At 48.3% G+C, this 23,707-nt stretch overlaps 1 protein-coding gene across 2 annotated transcripts in view; it reads right to left on the bottom strand.

The window, feature by feature from the left end:
• The window catches only part of CEP295 (centrosomal protein 295), a 77,534-nt gene extending 57,205 nt beyond the window's left edge, over positions 1-20,329 (bottom strand). For both annotated transcript variants that reach the window (XM_019483629.2, XM_014611209.3), the window contains exons 1-5: positions 20,248-20,329; positions 16,648-16,781; positions 14,809-15,009; positions 12,909-13,033; positions 8,732-8,825 (exon numbers count right to left, since the gene is read on the bottom strand). In XM_019483629.2, the coding sequence (XP_019339174.1) occupies positions 8,732-8,825; positions 12,909-13,033; positions 14,809-15,009; positions 16,648-16,755 (528 nt within the window). In that variant the 5' untranslated portion in view covers positions 16,756-16,781; positions 20,248-20,329. The remainder of the gene's footprint in view (positions 1-8,731; positions 8,826-12,908; positions 13,034-14,808; positions 15,010-16,647; positions 16,782-20,247) is intronic.
• Between the last annotated feature and the right edge of the window lie 3,378 nt (positions 20,330-23,707).

The raw sequence follows: 23,707 nt of genomic DNA, 5'->3' as shown, positions 1-23,707 counted from the left end.
AACAGTTCTTGCTGAATTTTAATCACATAGTTGTACTGACTTCAAACTGAGGACGTACATAAGTGCTTGGCTTGATCAAAGCCCACATATACTTCTGTAGTAACACATTATAATCTTCCAAAACAGAAATGGACAGTTTGTCACTATGCAGAATAAAACAGTTGAAGTAGGCACGGTTTTGAAAGATGTATTTCTTCAGTACAAGACAGGATTGCAATGAAAAGTGCTGTCATAATGCTACATAAAATTAAAGTAGTAACATATTAGGAGAGGAGTGTCATGTGCCGGATCAGCTACAATTAAGACTGGGGAGCCCTTTCTGAGTTAAAACACTCCCAAGATCTACATGATTATTTGCATTTATTTTTCTGATAGCTCATGGGATGCAAAGTAAGGTTGCCATGTAAGCAAGGGGTTCCTAGTAACACAGCAATACAATCCCACATCCCCAAACAATATTCCTTAAAGTTGACAGAATCCACCAACTTTTTCTTCAGAGACCTGGGGATCAAACCCCAGATCTGTAAATCTCCAAATCTGAGTCACTCACCATTTACCCCAAATAATGCATGAAGCCCACTGGGAAAATTATTTTTCCCTTTTGGGGAAAATTATTTTTAATACTGCCATTAAAAAATATAAAAGTAGTCTCTCTGGATAGGTACATGTCAAATGACTTACATTCTATGTTTTGAAAGATAAGCCAAAGGATTTGTAGCCAAACACCTAGGAGGTTGTTCTCAGTTGTTGCTCCTCAACTCTGGAACTTCTTTGCATGTGAGGTATGCCAGAGCCTGGAGCTGGCTTTTGGAAGTGATGCAAGACCTTCCTATTCAGGCAGGCCTTTAGCAGCAGAGGTTGGGTCTTTGGGGTACTGTTCTATAATTGTATCTATTTTTATTGACTCGCGCTGAGCCTTTCTGGGGAGAGTGGCATAAAAATCAAATAAACATGACTTAGGTGGGTCAAAGGGACATGTTAAGCTACAAGAAGACCATGCTAGCTGTTGACTCCTTCCAGGCAGAAATCTCAGAATGATTTGCTGGTATGTTGCTATGATTTCCCACTGTTAGGGTGTATATGGGGGGGTGGGGTGGAGGGTGTTTCCCATTGTAAGCCAGGGTGAAGGAGGGAGTCCACCTTTCTGGATGCACAGGAGGCCCACAAGCAGGGGTCCAGAATTAAAAATAAAAAGTAAAATCTTGAAAAATTAGAAAAGTACAAAGTACAGAGTAAACACTGTCCTCCCTGCATATGCTGGGAGGGCTGGCCAGAATGGAAAGTGCAAGGGGTATAAAGGCCTCACGTGGTATAAGGCTTGAACTCATAAATCAACGAAGTGCTCACACTTTCAGCTTTTGCCTGCGACATCTACATGACAGCAGAAAGCAACAGTTTGTGTGCTCTCTGCTGTCATGTAGATGCTAACAGGCTTTCACAATGCTAACAGGAGAGAGAGACAGAGAGAGAAACAGAGCTCTAGCACATGCATTTAAAATTACTAGAATGAACATGAAATAACCTTCCAAGTTCTAGGACACAAACCAGGCCTAGCTTTTTCCATGAGCTTGGTCAAAAAGTACACATTCCAAACACTTCTAGCATGACCAATATCCCAATTTCACTTTAAGAAAGCTGATAGGAGGAAAGGGGGGCACTTAGGAATCATGTGACTTAGCACAGAAAACACTGAACAGCAATCAGGAAACTTAAGCACTATTCCTGACTTTGACCCACACCTTCCGGGTGACCCTGGGGCAAGTTGCATCATTTCTCTCTACTTCACAGAATCATAGATAAGTAGGGCTGGAAGGGACCTCTACAAGTCATCTAGTCCTGGGTTCCCACTCTGTGGTATGGGTGCCACCAGTGGTACACAGAAAACCTGTCAGTGATACGTGTTAACAGATTTATTATAATTACTTTATATGACAAAAAAAATCGCTAGTGGTGCTTAAGGTTGTATCATTTTAAATTGGTGGTGTGCAATCTGTCAGTTTGGGAACTGCCGATCTAGTCCAACACCCTGCCTGAGGCAGGATCATCCCTATCAAATCATCTTATATAAATACATAACCTAACCTCTCACAGTTGAGCTACCATCAACCCTGACACAAGACAAGACATAACATCCTAACCTGCTACAGGGAAAGCAGGGGGACCACAGCGGTCAAAGCCCCACTTGTATAGATGGTTGTTAATATACACTCAAAAGATCCTAGGGAGAGAGCCTTGTACTCCCGCTACAGAAGAAGGCAACCCTCCCCCACAAGACTGTACCAATCCGACCATCCTGACCCCAAATATGGCAATCAGTCTGACTCTGATTGGAGGGGAAAGACCTTGCAGCCAGAAGCATCTGGCTTTAAGTACCGGCAGGACTTAAAGCACTGGCAAACCCCAGTCAAAATCAGCAGCCTTGGCTACAGCCAACATGCAATGTTTCTGGGGAAGGCTTAAAAAACAACCAACCAACCAACCCCACAAACCTGACACATGTAGCAGAAAGTGGATGGGGGAGGAGGGAGCTGAATTTCCTCCCAGCCCCATGCAGCAACCAGCAAAGCTCAAAAGCATGGGAAACATGCTATGCTTAGGTCATCCCTGACCAGCAGCTGTCCAATCTCTTCTTGAGCACCTTCAGTGATGGAGGGTCCACAACTCCCCTAGGCAGTCTGTTCCATTGTCTCACTGTTCTAACAGTGAAGCAGCTTTTCTGGATCTCCAATATAAACTTACTCTTCTGCAACTTCAAGGCAATGACCACACCCTAGTCCCTGCAGCAAGAGAGAAAAGGTGCTTCCCTCCTTCTTTATGGCAACCTTTCAAGGATTTGAAGACTGCCGTCATGTCCCCACTTCAGTGCCTTTTCCACAAACTGAACAAACATCGCTCCTTCAGCCTCTCTTCACATGACTTGCTTTCCTATCTCTATCATCTTTGTCACATACCTCTGGACACTCTCTAACTTCTCCATATCCTTTTAAAAACGTGGAGCCCAAAACTGCACACAGTACTCTAGGGCAGGCCTAAACAGTGCCGAGTAGAGAGGCACTATCACCTCCCACATCTTACACCTAATGCTTCTATTTGTGCATTCCAACACCACATTTGTCTTTTTGCAGTTGCTTCACACTGAAGACTCTGGTACTGAGTCTGTGATTTACCAACACTCTCAAATCCTTCTCACAGTACTGCCACCCAGCCCAGTGTCACCCATTTTGTATTTTTTATTGTTCTTTCCAAGGTTTAGCACATTGCATTTATCAGCATTGAACTTCATCCATAAGATGAGGCTAAGAATATAAAGAGCCCCAAGATCTACTTAAGAAAATCATTGCGGAAGAGCTACATACTGTCATCTTACTACTACATCTGACCCCCAGCGCAGCCGGGTTAAGCGGGCCCGTGGAGAGAAGGGGCTAACCCCCTTAGCGTGTGTGTGGGAGGCAGCAGCTGAGTGGAGGGGGACCGGGTCAAGCCCCGCCCAGGCCCCTACTTGGCCCAGCCCCCCAGGGAGAGAGAGAGAGAGGAGGGGGGGGTACTCACCAGCCCCCCTCCAGTAAGGCAGGGTCCCCCAAATCCCGGGCAGGGCCCCCTTATTGCCTTAAGAGCAGCTTCCTCGACGGCAGGCCCACTGCGCATGCGCGCAGTTTAAAAGGGCCCGCCGACCGGGAAAAAGCCCAGTTAGACGCGGGAGCGGCAAGAGACGCGCAGGTGAAAGCTCGCTGCGCCCCCGCTCCCCCCCAGAAACCCTCCAGCAGCCGCGGAGCCCCCCGCTGACCCCGTGGAGAGAAGGGGCTAACCCCCTTAGTGTGTGTGTGGGAGGCAGCAGCTGAGTGGAGCCGGGCGGGGTCAAGCCCCGCCCAGGCCCCTACTTCGCCCAGCCCCCCAGGGAGCCACGCGACCGGAGCCGCACGAACAGGCTGCACAAACAGGCGCGCTTCTCTGCCGGCGCGTGAGTTAGCACGGAGTTCGCGCGGGAGGGCGCCAGACCCTGCCTGCGCACCCCCCAGGGTAGACAGTCCCAGCCGTAGCCAGCCTACCAGAGGCATGACACGGATGGGCACGCGCCGCACCCCGAGGGTCCCCTCGGGCTCCGCGGCCCCCCCCTCTGGCACCTCAGAGACGGCCACCCAGACGGAGCCCCTGGTTCCGGGCTCCACGCAGACGGAGCCCCTGGCTCTCGGCTGCGGGGGCTGCCTGTCCCTTTTTCAGGCTCTGGGGCCTGGGAGCATGGCGACCTCCCCTTGCAGGGTCTGCTCCCTTTTGGGGTCTCTGGCGCGCCAGCTGGAGGAGCTCCAGGCCACAGTCCACAGACTGCGTGCCATCAGGGACTGCGAGCAGGAGACAGACTCCTACTGCCAGGCCCTTCTCCCCCGGGAGGCAGAGGGTAGATCACAGTCTCCCTCCAGGCCAGAGGAGGACTCTGGGACCTCCTGCTGTGTCCAGCCAGGGGCATGGACCAAGGTGGTCAAGGGCCCTAAGGCCTGCCGCACCAAGGCCCCTCCCCTGCCAGAACTGAGCAACAGGTATGCACCTCTTGCTGCCCCAGCAGAACCTACCGAGTTGCCGGCCCCCACAGGCAACATGGGCCTAACTGCACCTACCGCCCCTGCTCTCCCCAAGACAAAACGTAAGGTGTTTGTTGTGGGAGACTCCCTCCTGAGGGGGACGGAGGGGCCAATCTGCCACCCCGACCCCTTAGCCCGGCAAGTCTGCTGCTTCCCAGGGGCCCGCATCCGGGACATTGCGGAGAGGATCCCCAAGCTCCTCAAACCCACAGACCACTATCCCATGCTCCTTATTCATGTGGGCACCAATGACATGGCTCGGAGCACTCCCAGCCAGGTCATGAGGCGCTACAGGGATTTGGGAGCAGGGCTTAAGGGTCTGGGGGCACAGGTGGTGTTCTCGTCGATCCTCCCAGTCTCAGGCTATGGGCTGAGAAGGGACAGGAGGATCTATGTGGTCAACCAAAGACTGCGGCGCTGGTGTCGTCAGGAAGGCTTTGGCTTTCATGACCACAGCCCGCTCTTTGGCGAGAGAGGCAGCGAGTTGCTGGGAAGAGATGGTCTCCACCTCTCTCCCCTAGGGAGGAGGCTCTTCTCAGCCAGACTGGCTGACCTGCTCCACCAGGCTTTAAACTAAGCCTGCTGGGGGATGGGGGGACTACCGCCACTGCTGGCCCGCTGAGCAATCCTTGCAAAGCCAGCGGATCACGGCAATCAAGGGAGCCCACCCCAGCCCCAGTAAAATCTGTGGGAAAGGAAGGAGCCCCCCAGGGGGCACTTGCCTGCCTGTACACAAATGCCAGGAGCTTGGGGAATAAGCAGGAGGAGCTCATCCTCCTGCTCAGTGCAAACAATTACGATGTCACAGGGATCACGGAGACCTGGTGGGACTCCACCCATGACTGGACCACGGGTATAGATGGCTATACCCTGTACAGGAGGGATCGTGTAGAGAAAAGGGGCGGGGGTGTAGCTCTCTATGTTAAGGAAAGCTACGTGTCCCTGCAAGCCGATATTGGCGACCAGGGTGGACGGCTGGAGACCCTCTGGGTTAAAATCCGTGGGGAACACGGCACACGGGACACAATGGTGGGAGTCTATTACAGACCTCCCACCCAAAGTCCTGAGCTAGACCAGGAGTTTGCCCAGGAACTGGCTGAGGCAGCTTGCTCCAGGACCATGGTTGTCATGGGTGACTTCAATTACCCAGACATCTCGTGGGAGGATCGCTCAGCAAAATCTGAGCGGTCGCAGAGCTTCCTCTCGTGCGTGGATGACCTCTACCTGACTCAAGAAGTCTATGGGCCAACGAGAGGCAAAGCACTGCTCGACCTGGTGCTGGCTACTGGGGAGGACCTAGTCGGCGACCTAGTGATCGATGGGAAGCTGGGTGACAGCGACCACGAGCTGATCACCTTCACCATCCGCCGAAAAGCTGGCAAGTCAGTCAGCAACACGCAAGTCCTTGACTTCAGGAAAGCCGACTTTGACAAGCTCAGGAGGCTTGTCAGTGAGGCCCTAAGTGACTGTGACCACAGGGAGAGGGGAGTTCAAGAAGAGTGGTTGCTCCTCAAGGGAGCGATCCTCAATGCACAAACTAAGTCTATTCCATCTCGGAGGAAAGGCAGCAAGAGGGCACAGCAGCCCCCCTGGCTCTCCAGGGACCTAGCAGACCTCCTGAGGCTAAAAAGAAAGGCCTACAAAGGATGGAGGATGGGAGTCACCTCCAAGGAGGATTATTCTGCACTGGTCCGGTCCTGTAGGGAGCAGACCAGGAAAGCCAAGGCTGCAACTGAACTCCAACTAGCTTTGAGCACCAAGGACAATAAAAAGTCCTTTTTCAGATATGTGGGGAGCCGGAGGAAAAGCAGGGGCAACGTTGGACCCCTGCTGAACCAGATGGGGCAACTGACAACTGACGCCCAGGAAAAAGCCAGCCTATTAAATAGGTACTTTGCGTCGGTCTTTCATCAGCCCCATGGGACGCCCGTGCCCGCTACAGGGCCGGGAAGTCCGGGTGAGGGTGATCCCCTGCCCTCCATTAATGCTGACTTTGTGAAGGAACATCTTGAGAAGCTGGATACCTTCAAGTCAGCCGGCCCTGACAATCTTCACCCCAGGGTACTCAAGGAGCTGGCGAGCATCATAGCCCAGCCTCTAGCGCGGATCTTTGAAAACTCTTGGCGCTCTGGTGTAGTGCCTGAAGACTGGAAGAAGGCCAACGTGGTGCCTATCTTCAAGAAAGGGAGGAAAGTGGATCCGGTTAACTATAGGCCCATCAGCCTGACTTCTATCCCGGGGAAGATCTTAGAAAAGTTTATTAAGGAGGCCATCCTTAATGGACTGGCCGACGCCAACATCTTAAGGGATAGCCAGCACGGGTTTGTTGCGGGTAGGTCTTGCTTGACCAATCTCATTTCCTTCTACGACCAGGTGACCTATCACCTGGACAAGGGAGATGAGATTGATGTCATATATCTTGACTTCAAAAAAGCCTTCGATCTGGTGTCCCATGATCGTCTCTTGGAGAAACTGGCCAATTGTCGCCTTGGGTCCTCCACGATCCACTGGCTGGAAAATTGGCTCCGGGGTCGGACCCAGAGGGTAGTAATTGATGGAAGTCACTCATCGTGGTGTCCTGTGACCAGTGGGGTCCCCCAGGGCTCTGTCCTTGGACCCATACTGTTCAACATCTTCATTAATGATGTGGACACTGGAGTCAGAAGCGGACTGGCCAAGTTCGCCGATGACACCAAACTTTGGGGCAAAGCATCCACACCAGAAGACAGGCGGATGATCCAGGCTGACCTGGACAGGCTCAGCAAGTGGGCGGATGAGAATCTGATGGTGTTCAACACCGATAAATGCAAGGTTCTCCACCTTGGGGAAAAAAAACCCGCAGCATCCTTATAGGCTCGGCAGTGCTATGTTGGTTAGCACTATGGAAGAAAGAGACTTGGGGGTCATCATTGACCACAAGATGACCATGAGCCTGCAATGCGATGCTGCGGCTAGTAAAGCGACCAAAATGCTGGCTTGCATCCATAGATGCTTCTCAAGCAAATCCCGGGACGTCATTCTCCCCCTGTACTCGGCCTTAGCGAGGCCGCAGCTGGAGTACTGCGTCCAGTTTTGGGCTCCACAATTCAAAAAGGATGTGGAGAAGCTTGAGAGAGTCCAGAGAAGAGCCACGCGCATGATCAGAGGTCAGGGAAGCAGACCCTACGATGACAGGCTGAGAGCCCTGGGGCTCTTTAGCCTGGAAAGGCGCAGGCTCAGGGGTGATCTGATGGCCACCTACAAGTTTATCAGGGGTGACCACCAGTATCTAGGGGAACGTTTGTTCACCAGAGCGCCCCAAGGGATGACGAGGATGAATGGTCACAAACTACTACAAGATCGTTTCAGGCTGGACATAAGGAAGAATTTCTTTACTGTCCGAGCCCCCAAGGTCTGGAACAGCCTGCCACCGGAGGTTGTTCAAGCACCTTCATTGAACACCTTCAAGATGAAACTGGATGCTTATCTTGCTGGGATCCTATGACCCCAGCTGACGTCCTGCCCTTTGGGCGGGGGGCTGGACTCGATGATCTTCCGAGGTCCCTTCCAGCCCGAATGCCTATGAAACCTATGATACTGTAACTTGTCAGACACATATCTAAGTAACTATATCAGCATAAATGGCCACTGTCACAGCATTACTGTGTTAAATAAACTAGGACATTCCATGAAGAAAACTTTTAGGGGGTGTGGGGAGGGGTTTGCACTAGATGATTTCTGAAGCTCCTTTTCATCCTTTTCAGCCCTACTTTTCTATGATTCAAACCACAGTATCACATTATAACAGGAGAATGAGGTGATGTACATGTCAAAGGAAGATCAGTATCAGCATTATTATGATTAAAACAATTAAATGAAAACAAGATAAGTTTGAAAGCACTTCTTAAAGCAAGATAATCACTGTGATCTGATTTGAAGAAACAAAATCCTAAGAAAATAAAAATCAGACCAGGACCTAAATTAAATATCAAAATCTGAGCTGCAAGAAGTCTCTCCATGCATAACATTTAGTTTCTCCTGAATAGTAATTGGTGTATTGTTGCTTCTTGTAACACATAAATAATTATTTCAGCAGTTATCCTCCTAAAACATAGAAGCAAGCCACGAAAACTGTCATTTACCCTGATTTGATGACAGTCATAAAATTGAATGCTTACCTCAAAAGGATAGGGTTGAGGTGGTGGGAGGCTTGCAATTTTGGCAGCTCTCGCTTTTTCCACACATATTGCATGCTTACGTGCATTTACTTTCCTTGAAAGGGGAAAAAAAACATTTAAGTAGAAACATTAGTGTAATGTAAAACTGAGAGAAAAACTAAAAAATTAGATTTAGAATTGTTTATGCATGAATACAACTTCTCTTGGGGGACAGTGATTTAAGATATATTCAACAGGCAATTGAATCCAGAATTGATTATTCAATTCTTGAAAATATGCAAACATTCAAAAAGGAATAAGAATTGGAGAAAAAAACAAGCCCCTGAAGAACCAAGGCAACCCCCCTTTTCAAACAAATTTTCTGAAGTACCAGAAGGTTGTGCGCCACTTTGGTGGACCAACTTTAATTGTTCATGCATGCAGAAACCTATCTATAGTGCCTCATTTCTGTTATAGTACAATTAACCTCTAGAGAATACAATTCATTTTTCATGCCCATTCAAACCTGGACTCATCTGCTGAAAAGGCTAATAAGGATGACAGTGACAAATATGATAGCTGCTTTTATGAAGCGGGTAGCTGTCCATCAGGACCTGGCCTGAGATCAACCCATTTTATATGTCACTGAACCGCTGTCAGCTGATCTGGTAAATGATGATAAGACGGGGGAAAGGCTCCTCACCCTGTTGCCAGTTCCCTAAACCATCTCGTATAGCTGACCTTCTCCCTTGTTTTTAAAACCAGAATTCTTATCAAACTACAGAAGTGCATCACCAGGGACCCTGGTTTTCTCCAAAAAAAATCGCCAATATTCAGATTAAAAAAGTAACCCCAAATCCACCTTTTTCCATGATTAAAATAAAACACCACTATATATTAGGGATGTGCGAAGCTTCGGTTGCCAATTCGATTCGGAGGAGATTCAGCCGATTCGGCGGCCAAATCTGTGAAACTGAATCAAATCGGGAGACCATTAAAAGGTCCGAATTGAATCCGAAGCCTCCGAATCGATTCGGAAAAGATTCAAAGAGATTCAGATCAGCTGGGGAGAGGCAGGCACAGCCAGGTGGCTGCAGGTTCTCCTGCAGCTCCTATGGCCGTGACTACTTCTCCCAAGGCAGGGGGAGCCACAAGAGAAGCCCCCATGGCTGCCCTGCTTGGCCCTTAAAAAAAAAGCCCCGCAATTCACCGACTCTGGCAGCAGCAATCAGGGCTTCTGGGGGATCGTGGCAGAACACCCTCGTGCAGCACAGGGCAGTAGGGATCACCCCCTCCTCCCCCCCACCTGGCACCCGCGCAGCAGCGGTTGCATCACGTGGGTGCAATGTGGCTCGGCAGGGCGCTGCATACTTTCTGGGAGGTGTGGCTGCTCCACGTGTCAGCTGGAGCCTGGCAGCATTCAGCCCTAGCGCTCCAGCTCCCAGACAGCGCGCAGCATCCTGCTGAGCCCTGCTGCTCCTGTGCCACTGGTGCCAGGCAGGGGAGAAGTGGGGGTGGTGATCTCCACTGCCCTGCGCTGCAGGCAGGGCAGTCATGGGGGCTTCTCCCATGGCTCCCTCCACCCAGGGAGAGGCAGGCACAGCCAGAAGAGCTGTGGGAGAACCTGCAGCTGCCCGGGTGTGCCTGCCTCTCCCCGGCCAATCTGAATCTCTGAATCAGTGTCAAATTTCTGATTCTGATTCGGCCAAATCAAACGGGTACAGTGATTTGAAATCACCGAATTGAATCATTGTCCTCCAAATCAGCTGAATCCGAATTGAACAGTTCCCTATTCACATGGGCCTACTATAGATCCCAACAAGAAGCAAGGGGGGCAAGAGTGCCCAAAAGCCCCCCTGGCTCACCAAGGACGTCCGGGAATGCCTGGTTGCCAAAAAGGCGGCATACACCTGGTGGAAGGGGGGGGCTATCTCCAAAGAAGAGTATACCTCCACTGCTCGGGCCTGTTGGGGGGCTGTTAGGAAAGCTAAGGCGGACGTAGAGCTAGGACTAGCGTCCAAGATCATAGATAATAAAAAGTCCTTTTTCAAATATATAGGGAGGATGAAGAAGGCACTGGGAAATGTGGGGCCCCTGCAAGATGTGCTGGGCAATCTGGTGGTTGCGCCAGAGGAGACGGCAGACCTCTTTAACAAATTCTTTACCTCCGTTTTCTTGTGCGGGGACCAGGACTCACCCACCGTGTTTCAAGACGGATTCAAGGGGAACAACTCAAGACCTAAGGTTGAGGAGGACTGGGTTAGAGTGCTTCTGGAGGGGCTGGATGTGTTCAAGTCAGCAGGTCCAGATGCTCTCCACCCCAGGGTGTTGAGGGAGCTAGCAGGGGTTATTGCTGGGCCCTTGGCACGGCTTTATGAGCACTCGTGGTGCTTGGGCCAGGTGCCAGATGATTGGAAGATAGCCAATGTTGTCCCCATCTTTAAAAAAGGGAGGAGGGAGGACCCGGGCAACTATAGGCCCATCAGTCTTACCTCAAACCTGGGAAAACTCTTTGAGAAGATCATCAAGGAGCACATCTGTGATGGGCCGGCATTGAGGATGATGCTCAAGGGCAACCAGCACAGTTTCATTAGGGGCAAGTCATGTCAGACCAACCTGATTGCCTTTTATGATCAGGTCACAAAAGCATTGGATGCAGGTGTTGCCATGGATGTAGTCTTTCTGGACTTCAGCAAGGCCTTTGACACCGTCTCCCACCCCATCCTTATTAAAAAACTAGGCGACTGTGGCATTGATGCCTACACAGTCAGGTGGATTGCTAATTGGCTGAAGGGTCGTACTCAGAGGGTGGTGGTGGACGGGTCATATTCGACCTGGGGGGAAGTGGGCAGTGGAGTCCCCCAGGGCTCGGTCCTCGGGCCCGTACTGTTCAATTTCTTTATCAGCTATTTGGATGACGGGGTGAAAAGCAACCTGTTCAAATTTCCTGATGATACCAAAATTTGGGGTGAGGTGGGCACGCTAGTAGGGAGGGAAAGACTGAAGCAAGACCTGGACAGGTTGCAAAGGTGGGCTAACAAAAACAGGATGCGTTTCAATACAGACAAGTGCAGGGTGCTGCACTTGGGCAGTAGTAACCGGCAGCACACTTATAAGATGGGAAACTCCCTTCTTGAGAGCACGGAGGCAGAAAGGGATCTTGGAGTCATCACTGACTCCAAGATGAACATGGGCCGACAATGCGAGGTCACGGTCGGCAGGGCTAACTGGACCCAATCGCACATCCACAGGTGCATCTCAAGTAGGGCCAAGGAGGTGATCCTCCCTCTCTACGTGACACTGGTCAGGCCACAGCTGGAGTACTGTGTCCTATTCTGGGCACCCCACTTCAAGAGGGATGTGGACAACATTGAGAGGGTCCAGAGGAGGGCCACCTGCATGATCCGGGGACAGCAGGGCAGACACTACAACGAGAGGCTATGGGACCTGAACCTGTTCAGCCTTCACAAGAGAAGGCTGATGGGGGACCTGGTGACCGTCTATAAACTCACTACGGGGGACCAGAAGGGTTGGGGGGAGACCTTGTTTCCCCTAGCGCCCCCTGGGATAACAAGGAATAACAGCCACAAGTTGTTGGAGAGTAGGTTTAGATTAGACATCCGTAAGAACTACTTCACAGTTAGGGCGGCTAGGATCTGGAACCAACTTCCAAGGGAAGTGGTGCTGGCTTCTACCCTGGGGGTCTTTAAGAAGCGGCTCGATGCCTACCTGTCTGGGGTCACTTGAGCCCAGTTTCCCTCCTGCCCAGGCAGGGGGTTGGACTTGAAGATCTACAAGGTCCCTTCCAACCCTACTTCTATGATTCTATGATATACTCTAATATAATAAAAGCCTTAGTCTGTCTGTCACGCTCTGGGCCAACTGCGCATGCGTCACTGAGAGGGTGCGCGCCAACTGGCTGAGAGGGACAATTGGCTAGTATCTATATATTAGCGGCATTCCATTTTAATCACAGAAAAATGTGGATTTTGAGTTACTTTTTTAATCCAAACATTGGGGATTTTTTTTTAACCAGAGAAAACCAGGATCCCTGTTTATCACACACTAATCTTTCATTATATACAATTCCTAAATTAAAACGCCTTCTCAGAAAGAAGTCTCAGGATTCCTGCCTTCTACACTTGGCACACTTCAGTATGCACTCTATTTGAATAAAAAACAGATTACAACTTCATACCATGTTTGCTCTGTCTGTAGTTTTTCTTTCTGTTTTTTCTGCTCTTTCAGAGCTTCCTTATGCCTCTTTTCTGCTCTTTGTTTCCTTTCTTCTCTTTGCTTTGCCAGAGATTCCAAATCAGGTTCCTTGACAATAAAATGTAATTAGTGCCTGATAACAACACACTTGACACTTATTATTTCTTATATTATGATATCAACATATTTCATGTGAAGTATTATCAATGGCAAAGAGCAACTTGCTTGACATGACAAAGACGAATTTCTATTCTACAGGAGTCAAACATGACTAATCACTTTCCACCTCTTGTTCTTTCTTTATTACTAGTTACAGCAATATGCAATGTTCCCCCCTCACACCATTACAGAAACAGATGGAAACCTTAGTTTCCATCTGCATCTGACTGCTAATGTCAATATTTTAATAGCTCATATAACTCAAACCACCACAGCCTTTTTCTGGAACTCCTCTTTCATTCATGAGAATTTCAAAATTTGTGAATCAACAGGAAATCTCTTTTGTAATTCGTAGCTTTAACCAATTATCTTACTGCTATGCATTTCTACAGAATTCCCCACCCTATGATGTTAAAAATCAGCAAATTAGTCTCAAAGGACTTTGAGATAGTTTATCTACCTATACAAAAGGGAATAAAGGTACTTTACTTGAGGCAGGGGCAAAATGGCTTGCAAAAGTTAAACAGGAAGTCTGTAGTAGAGTTTGGTCTCTACAAACCTGATTCAGAGTTCACTGAAATTGTGCAAGAGATTTCCCTTAGACTTCAGAGAGCTCCAAATCAAGTCCTGTCTAAGTCAGAGGGGGAAAAATACCAAGGATGTGTGGTATTTACAGCCATGAATAGGACTGTGAAATGATCCCAGAACAGACAGCTTGGTTCTTACTGGGAGGTAAGTGACAGGATGCTTTGCATGGGATGGACTCTGCAGACATATTCTTATAAATATAAGCAGTGACTTGAGATTAGACATGCTAGCATTTGGGAGTACAAACATTACACAGGCATAAGTTTGGGATGATTTATTGCCACTGTGCAATGCAGTCTTCCTAAAGGTGGGTACTACCACATACCATCATAATGGTCATAATGTTTATGACACATTATAGACATGTTTCTTTTGAAGCCAAACAAACTGCCTTACTAGATAAGACCACTTGTCCATCTAGTTCAGGACCTCAACTCCAATAATAGTACAAATTATTACGAGAAAGGCAAAAGAAATCCCATAAAGGCCAATAAGTTTCTGCCTCGAACTCCAAGGCTTGACAATCTGCACCCTTTATAAAACATGGAAATTAAATATATTTATGTCAATAAAACTTGTGTAGTTCCTCATATCACGCTTTATTTCATGCATTCATATTTGCAACTGAAAGTATGTAAATATTTTTTATAAAAATATTCAAGTGTGGAATTTTTTAAACATGTACCATTTCAGGCACTATGGGTGCCTATACATGAGGAGTGAGGCTGCTTGGACATGTTGGAATTCCAGCGTGTCGGAGCAGACTCAATTAATTGAGTCAACTGATTGAGCAATTGCCATGCTCCAGCAGCCTCTTAAGTCCTGTGTATGAGCATCCCTTCACTTAAAAATGGTGGCAGATGCACTTGAACTAAAGCTTGAATGAGCTTTAGTTCAAGCGCCCCTGCTGCCATTTTTAAACATGGGGATGTTGATACATGAGACGTGGCAGTGCTTTAATTAGAGCAGCTCTAGGAGCCACTCTAATTAAAATGCAACACCCCGCACGTCCAGAGCATGTGTAAAAGTGCCCTATGAGTCTAAGATTAAAAGCAACAGTGACATATGCCACTTCTACAATTTTGGTAAATTAAATACTGAGAGTCTTGACCATGTCACATAATCTCTTTACTTACATTTTCCTTTGCCTGTCTGTGGCCCTCCCCCACAGCTCTTAGACTTGATAAATAAAGCTTTTCCAAGGCTTTAATCTTCTGATCTTGGGCTTTCAGCCACTCGGCCTTTAGGTTTTCTGCCAACTGATGCAGTTCCTCATCTTTCCTCTGCTTTACTTCTTGTCTTATCTGTAAGGCAATGTACCTTTCCTGCTCTCGAACCTGATTGAGCAAAATTATAAATTTTGTCAGTTACTTACCAGACCTGTAGCCAGCCTTATAGAAGGTCCTTGACCAGTTCTCTAATGATTGTCACTCTCTTCCATTGTTAACGCTATTCACATTAACTAGTTATATCCTCAGGACACTAACTCCAAGTGATCACGTATTCCATTTTCCAAATTCAGAAGTCATACTAATAAATACATAAAACTATTCCAAGTGAGGCAGTACTTTTTCTCTAAGAGGGGTCAGCAGGTTAGGGTGTATGGTTTTTGAAGAAGCATGCTTTAAGAAAAATGTTTAAAATAAAATCAGGGTACTTGGGAGAGCAGAGAAAGTTCAGAAAAAAACCAGACAGAGTGACAAGAGAAACGAACAAGGATACTATTTGTCCAGAAAAAAGGTCAAAACAGCAATTAAAAGAAATGATGGAGAAATGGTCAGAAGTTAGGCTGAGAACATTCTGATGACAAGTTGCTTAAAATATCCCCTGTACAAAAGGCAGCAAGCAAGGCATTTAAAGAGCAAATAGACCTAGCCAGAACAGTAAGCAAAGTACACTTTATTTAGTGAGAGCACTTTGGATTGCCTGAAGGGAAATGAGATAAAAATTCAGAAGACCAAAGAGTAAGATGGCAGTACCTGAGAAATTAAATAATGAGGACTAGTAAAGGTTTTAGCAGCAGCTGGAAAGGAAGAGATGGCTGTTATGCAAGAAGACTTACAACTGCAAAAACTTGATAGCTCTTGCAGTTGATGTGAAGAAAGAAAAATCAATAATATGTAGCAAGGTGCATATTATGTTTGCAGTTTGTTTATAGCAGGGGGTCAAACTCATCTGGCCCAGGCCAGATTGGGAACAACCCTCTGTGCTATGTGCAGCACCCATGGTGCTGGGTCTAGTCCGCACGCTGCATACAGCATGCATGGGCTTTGCTCTAGGGCTTGTGTTGCATATGGCACACAGGCTGGACCCGGCACTGCATGCAGCACAGGTACCAGATAGACCCCTCTGGGCTGCATGTGGCACCCTGCCAGACTGGCTCTACAGGCTGGCTCTGGAACTGGGCTGGGTTGGATTGGGCTATGCCAAAACTACCATGTAAGGCTGGTTTGGCACGGCATCACATGTGGACTCCCTGTGCTGTCTGCAGTTCTGGGTCTAACTTGCAAACTGCACGCAGAGTATGCCCTAGGCTGGCACAAGCTACATGAGGCACTGGACTGGTTGCATGCCCAGCACATGCGGCTACCAAGGGGTGGATGCTGCATGCAGCATCCTCCAGGCCCAGCCCTACACGCTAGCTTTGGCACGGCCTACAATGGACTGGCCCTGGAGCCAGTCTGCAGAGCTGGTCCAGTATAGGCATTGCAAGCAGCACTGTAGGCTGACCCCACTATGCTATGTGCAATGCATGAGGTACAGGGGAGAGCATATGCCCTATCTGGCACATGGGGATGGTCCAGAGACCCACAGGCCAGCTCACATAGCTCTGTGGGCCAGTGTTCAATAACCCTGGTTTATAGAATTTTTCACCTTTGCTGTGCAAAAACGCTCTTTAAAGTGCACTCCTAAATTACAGATGTGCTTTCTTTCAATCACATAAACGAAAATTGCTGTCAACACTAAAAGCATACCTGCTGCAGTCTCAGTTTTCTTCTTCTTTCATATTCTTCTTTCAAAATCATAGCTTCCTCATTGGGACTAAATCTCAGTTTCCCAGCTTTTGCCACTTTTCTTTTCATCTTTGGGAACGTTGACTATTTGATTTCTGGGTCAGAACAATGTTGAAAAACATAGTAAATAACCTGCAGCTAATTTTTTTTTTGACAGGAAATAAAGATATTGGCATAATGCTAAAAATCTATAAAGATGCTACGAATTGGAGCTGCAAAAGTTTATGCTGGTTGTATACTTTTCTTAATACCTGGGGGCGTTTTGGCATGATATCTGTTACAGTCAAATGTACTTATTACTTAAACTGCTAATCCTGCAGGGAGCAGGTGTTCATTGCCAGACTGCAGCCTAGGAAAGCCTATCCGCTGCAGCCAGGAATAGTAAGCTCAGTTAAACTTCTGAAACAAGTATCAATAAATGGTCTTTCAGACGTGTTAGTTAGAATGAAACATTCTACTGTAGGAGGAGACCTCAACCTCTTGCAAAGGGTGAACTAAACCTTAAATTGGTTAGTGGCCTATATGCCCCTTCCCTATCACATGATCATATAGAGTGTGTTACCTCTCCCACTAACAATCCCAAGAAATTCTTGTGGCAGCTACAATTACTAACAAAGAAATCATGTTACAAAGGAAGGTAATTTCTAATGTAATGTTGGAATCAGAGGCTAGAATCAAGAAGGGGATTTGTCACTATGTGAACATGTCCAGTTGTACTCTACTTGAAGAAGGGACTAGAAATGGGTCAGTGTCACTGTGCCCTCTTAGTACAATATTTTATGTGCTAAAAAGGTTAAGTATTATGATTTTCCACATAGCTCTGCTCCTGCAGCATTTTTACACAAGTAATTTCACACATAATACACAGTCTCACTGAACTCACTGTATATTTACTCAAGTGAATAACTGCTTGTAAATTCCAAACCTTAAATATATAAGAAAGCAATTTTTTGAGCAGCCTAGACTATTAACTAAATCATTTATGAAAGGACTATTGTGAAGCTGAGGGTATATAGCAAAACAGTAGGGGTGCACTGATAGATTTTCTGGGCTGATACCAATGGCTGATTATTAATGAACCATATTGGCTGATACCGATTTGATATGCAAGCCCAGCAGCTTGGAGAGCAGTGTCTGGCTGGTAAGTCTGTTGCGGGGAGAGCGTGGAAGGCTGGGAAGGGGCGTGGTGGGGGCAGATTGAGCCTCTGTGGTTAGGGAGGGAGTAGGGCTGCCCAGCGAGGACAGGGCATGGGACTGAGCTGCAAGTGGCACATCCAGGGAGCATGGGGTGTGGCTCTTGCTGCTGCACGCATCCCTGGGGGACGCATATGGCCCCTGGATCTGTGTGTGGGGCGAAGGTGGGCTGCCACTGCATGCTTGAGGCCAGGTGGTTGGGCAAGGGCTGTGTTCAGGGCTGGTGACAGTGGTGCTGGGAGCAGCGCTACAGCAAATTTTTGGTGGCTATAGTCTACCCTGTAACCCTCCCCTCCCTGGTGCCCCACTGCCCACCCTGAGCACAGACCTGGCCGAACCTCCTTGCCGGGAAGAGCCCAGCACGAAGCCTGCCCTTGCCCTGCGCACAGATCTGGGAGGCATGTGCCCCCCGTTCCTCATTCTGGAGTGCCTCCACTGGCAGGAGCCACCCCCCCAAGACAAGCTGTTTGTGGTTCCATCCCATGCCCTGCCTCAGCTGGACAGCACCTGCCACTGCTCCACTCCCTTCCTCACTGTGGGGGGGGCCTTGATCTGCCCCCCCCCCAGACCTACCAGCCAGATACTGCTCTCCCCACTGCCGGGCTGCACTCCTGGCTGCCTGCATGCTGTGATCGCGCAGATGCACATGGCATTTATTGGTGATATTATTGGCCAAACAAAGCCGATTGCAGATAACATCAATTTTCCTTTTATCGGTGCCGAAACGATATGGACCAATGTATTGGTGCATCTCTACAAAACAGTTGTAGGGATTTACAAGATTTATGGATCTTCATACATGCACTTCTGGCTCTCCTTTTCATTACGTTTCCAAGCTGAAACTCAAAAGGTTAGCAAGGCTGCAAAGGCGCACACCAAACATTTGCTTTACTAAACAATTCATGTTGGTTAAAACTTACATTGCTCACAGGAAAGTATTTTTCTGTCTCAATGAGCATATCCTCATCGTTCTGGAGCATCCAATTCCCTTCCACCAAATCACAACATTTTAAAAGGTGTTTAAGCTAGGGTGAATTTGATTTAAATCAAATCAAATTAAATAATTTAAACAACCATTTAAATCATTGGCCAGGAAGCCTCGATTTAATCGTTTTCTACAAAAAGTGCATTCTTGTTGTTTGATATCCTTTATTCATTTAACTTCTTGAAATTTTGCACTTTGAGAAAGGTAAGGCCTTGACTGTGCATACACAAACTTGCAGAGAGACAAGAGGGCTGATGGGTGGGTAATCAGGTCTGTTATCTCTCATCTCCAAATACTGCTGTTAACAAGGTTGCTACCTGTGGAGACAGACTCTCCCTATGCCTGAAGAAGGGTGTTTGTGACCAAAAGAGTACAAAGAGTAATTTTTCTAACTATTTAGTTGGTCTAATAAACGATATCACATCTCCCCAAAGAACCTTGTCTGCCCAGGATCACTGGAGACACAAACCCACAGTTTAAGAACTGAAACTAAGCAACACAGAGACGCTTAATGGGATCGTCTAGACTGAGCACGGAGTCCCACTGAGTAGAGTGGTTTTCTTTAATCTTTACTAATCTATAGAGGAGCTTTTGGGGACCCCATAAGATTGGGCCCCTAATACAGTCCGTGGCCTGTTGTGACCTATTTATAAGACTTTTCTAAAAAGGTTACGTGAAAATATGGTCTCAAACAGCATCTACTTCAAAGTCATAATTCCTATTTCATAACAATTATCTTTGAGCTTTAACGTATGTTAAATTACAACCATCTTTATATATATTTTTTAAAGCATCTTAATGAAAAAAATACGATCACATAAAAAAATCTAATTTAAAATTTTAAAAAATCGTTGATTTTTCTCCACCCTGGCTTCAGCCAAGACAGGAGCCTCCAGCAGCACCAGCTTTTGGCAAAGGCAACTATTTTGTTAGCATGCCAATGCCATTGCCCGAGGATGACGTTGCTTGCTGAAAACCTACTTCCTGAGGGGGCCAGACCCCGAGGCAGGACACGCTGCTGGGTTTGCAGGTCCCTCCAGAGGCCTTCAGAGGCGGGTTTCTGGAAGGGCTCGGGCCTGCTGTCAGCTGCAGCCTTCAACTGACTTTGGTTTTCGGTCCCAAGGCTCTCCAAACGCGCACTATGCTTTAAGCTTTTCCTAACCCAGCTTTTTTTTTTTTTAATCACTAGTTCCTGGGTGGAAGGAGCGAGGATTTACCACAGAGGAAGTGACTACCAGAGGCGATCTGATCCGGGGCTGCCTGAGCGCTGCGGCTCGGAGGAGAGGGCAGCCGCCGCATTTGCACAACGCCAGGGAAAGGACCATGGGCTCCTTCATCCAGGGACCCCCCCGCCAACCACCATCCCCGCCCGCGCCACCAACCTGCCCTCACGGCCCGAGCTCTAGGCGCTTCAAACGGCTCCTTCCGGCCCCTCCCCCTCCGTCACATCCGGCATTCGAACCGCCCGCCAAAGAGTGCGGACGAGGCGGGAAAACCGGCGGCTCGGACGAGCGTACGCATGCGCAAAGGCTAACTTTCGCCCATCCTGGCCAGGCTCGAAGACTCGCTGCGCATGCGTCAAGAAACGAACCCTCAAAGCACAGCGGCTCGAGGGGACGATAGGCGCGCCCCTCTCCCTCTCGGGGTGGGGGCGTGGTCACGGCGCCTCTTGACCAATAGCAGCTAAGTCGAGCCGTGATTGGCCGTTGTGCGGGCCGCGCCGAATGTGCGAGGTGGCGCGGGCAGGTGGGTGAGTCCTGCGCTGCTCTCCCGCCGCGCCTGCTCCTCTCCCCCGGCTGCGGCTGCGGGACAGGGCGGTGCAAGTGTCCGTGGCTCCAGGGTGGGACTCTACAGTCACCTGCAGCCCCGGGGACGCGCCGTGCTGCAGGTAGGGTTGCCAACTCTACTCCGGGAGGTTTCATGACCTGACACGGTGACATTAATGACTTTACGTCAGGAAGGCAAATGCACAAGACCGTTACATTTTAACAAGCCGCTGGACTAGCGTATCAATCGGATTCAACATTTAACGTTTATTGTAATGACTGCCTTGTCATTTATCTCTACCTGGGTGACTCTCAGCAGTCTCCTGGAGATTTAGATCTAATTCCTGGGGTCTCCTGCGCAGTCCCGGAGGGTTGGTGACCCTAGCTCCAGGTGAGGGGTTGCCAACCATGATCGAGGGCAGGGAGGAGTTTTGACCCCAGGTCATGTTAGTCTGGAGGGCGGGGGCTCTGTCTGGGGTCTCTGGAGCCTGCTCTGACAACCTTTTATGGAAGCAGGACGCGGCTGCTGCGGCTCCCCTGTGGCAGGTTCACGTGCTTCGTGTTGTTGTCAGGATGGATGGTAATTTTAGGAACAGTCCCAATTGCCTGTGTAAAGAATAGTTTGTGTGGTAGGGGTCTGCGAAGCGGGTCCTATTCGATTCAGATTTGGCCCGAATCACAGATAGTGATTGAATTTGTTGATTTCGATCACTGTCCTGATTCGATTCAGCCGAATCCGAATCTGAAGATTTGATGCTGATTCGGAGAATCAGAGATTCAGACACAGGCACGGCTTTAAAAGCTTTTTCTACATAGCTTGAGGTAGCAGATGCAGCTTGTGATTGCAGAAATGCACCGTAAGTGATGCCGAGTGCACTGGGGAACTCCATAGATTCATAGTTTCATAGATGTTAGTGTCAGAAGGGACCTCAATAGATCATCGAGTCCGACCCCCTGCATAGGCAGGAAAGAGTGCTGGGTCTAGATGACCCCAGCTAGATGCTTATCTAACCATCCATGCGCCCCAGCATCGCAGCATTCATGAGCCCCTGCTACCTATAGGTATATAGAGAAAACATTTAAAGCTGTGTCTATGTCCAAATCTTTCCAAATCTCTCCGAATTGATTTGGAGGGTTCCGATTCGATTCGGAGATATTCAAGGGTCCTCTGATTCGATTCAGATTTGGAGATTCAGCCACCAAATTGGGCCAGATCTCCACTGAATTGGATCAGGGACTGAAGCTTTGCACACCCCTGTTGTGTGGTGCCCCCAGCAGGGGTTGGACTTGAGCTCTGCAGGTCCCTGCCCGCCCTGCTTCTCTGCGACTTCTGTGACCCCCTCCAGCCCCTGCAGTGATGTCTGATGGACTCTGCCTGTTATGTTCCAGAAACACCAGCAGGGTTTCCCAGCGCCAGGCCAAGCAATTCAGTATGAGCCTTTTCCACCCTGCTGTGGTGTTGCTTGTCCCCGGTGGCAGCGTGTTGTGGCACTGAGGCACTGTCAGCTCAGAGGTGTCTGAACAAAGCTGCTCTGGACTCATCCACAGGAGTTGCTCTCAGGAAGCAGGAAGGCAGCTCAGCAGAGGTGTCTCTCCATTTGGAGCATGTGTGCGGGTGGGTCGCAGTCAAGCCTGTTGGGCTGAAACTTGAGCCCTGCTTTTCTGTGGGCAAGGAGAACTATATGATATTTGCCTGATAATCAGTCAGAAGCTTTATTGACTACAAGATTATCCATTAAACACAGCAGTTAATCAATTGGGGTTGCCAGTATACAAGTAGTCAACTTAACTGGGGTTGCCAGAATATAAGCAGGCAGTTACCAAAAACTAAGTGTGTTAACGTGATTCTTCACCGCATCACAGTCTGTCTAGAGCTGTTACTCAGGAGTTATTCCCCCCAGTCAGCTGTACTTGGCAAGCTTCCTGGGTTGTGCTCCTCCAAGTCCAAAGGCTTGGTCTTCCTTTAGAAATCCATGCAAGCAATTCAAACAGCAGACAGCGAACCATGATTTCACTTGCTTAGGCTATTTAACCCTTTAGTGGCATCATCATTGCTAAGGCTAGCCAAGCTTGTTATATGATATTTTGGTTTCGAGATCCTAAATTTACAATAGGACATGCTTACACATTTGGAATATTTTCCTGATATTTTTCTCTTCCCACATTAATTAGTCCCAGTGGTTACCATGTTATCATCTTAATTTATGGTTCTGTTATTCTATTGTTCTAGATATTCCCTGGCATTTTACTGGGGTTAGCTTTAGGCCACAATCATTGAATTCTGAATCATCTCAAAAAGGCTTGTGGGAGTTCAGTCAATTTGACATGACCAGATCTGATTTTCCTCACAACACCTCCCCTCCTTGGTAGCTAGGAAAGTCTTTTCCGTTGCTACCACTTACTCTTTTGTCCTGGCTATTGTGCGCAAGGCAATTGGGGCCACCAGCTCTGAGCTGGAGCTGGCCACAGTTGTGGAGAGAAGTGCTGACCTTCCTGCCATGTCTTTGGTCTGCACTGCGTCAGTAGATTACTTGCAGGCCAAGGTGCAAAAGAGGATGGTTGGGACTATCTTGCCTGACTAATCCAGTCGCAGGCTGACTGTGCTTCAGCAGCCTTAGCATGTGTTCTGAGGCTCTCCTGTTCAAGGCTGCCCTTTTGGCACTCTGGGTGCTGAACTGAGGGTTCAGGGTTGCTGTAGTCACTATGATGGGTGGCTTCCTGACATGTATGTGTATTGGAAGCATTGGGTCTGTGGCATTCTGCCCATCTTTCAAACTTGTGTGTGGCTGGTTATGTAGTCCCACACCAAATGGATTGCTAGTTTGACCTTGTAACTATGGTAATGCTTATCTTTCCCTATCCTCAGAACTCACCACCATCCCCTTTAGTGTTTGATGTGACCTTTGTATCTAATCTCACAGTTTAACTTGTCTTAATAGAATTTCATGGAAGTGCGACTGGGATGGACCCTGCCATCTCCTCACATGTCGATTCTGACAGGTGGCTTGCAAAACAACTGGCAAGAATCTTGATCTCCTGTGATTTGTCTGCCTGTAACAACAGCACCCAATCCTTG

The sequence above is a fragment of the Alligator mississippiensis genome, chromosome 1 (genome assembly GCF_030867095.1).
Source record: "Alligator mississippiensis isolate rAllMis1 chromosome 1, rAllMis1, whole genome shotgun sequence".
NCBI lineage: Eukaryota > Metazoa > Chordata > Crocodylia > Alligatoridae > Alligator > Alligator mississippiensis.
This window is presented reverse-complemented; position numbering and strand designations above follow the sequence as displayed.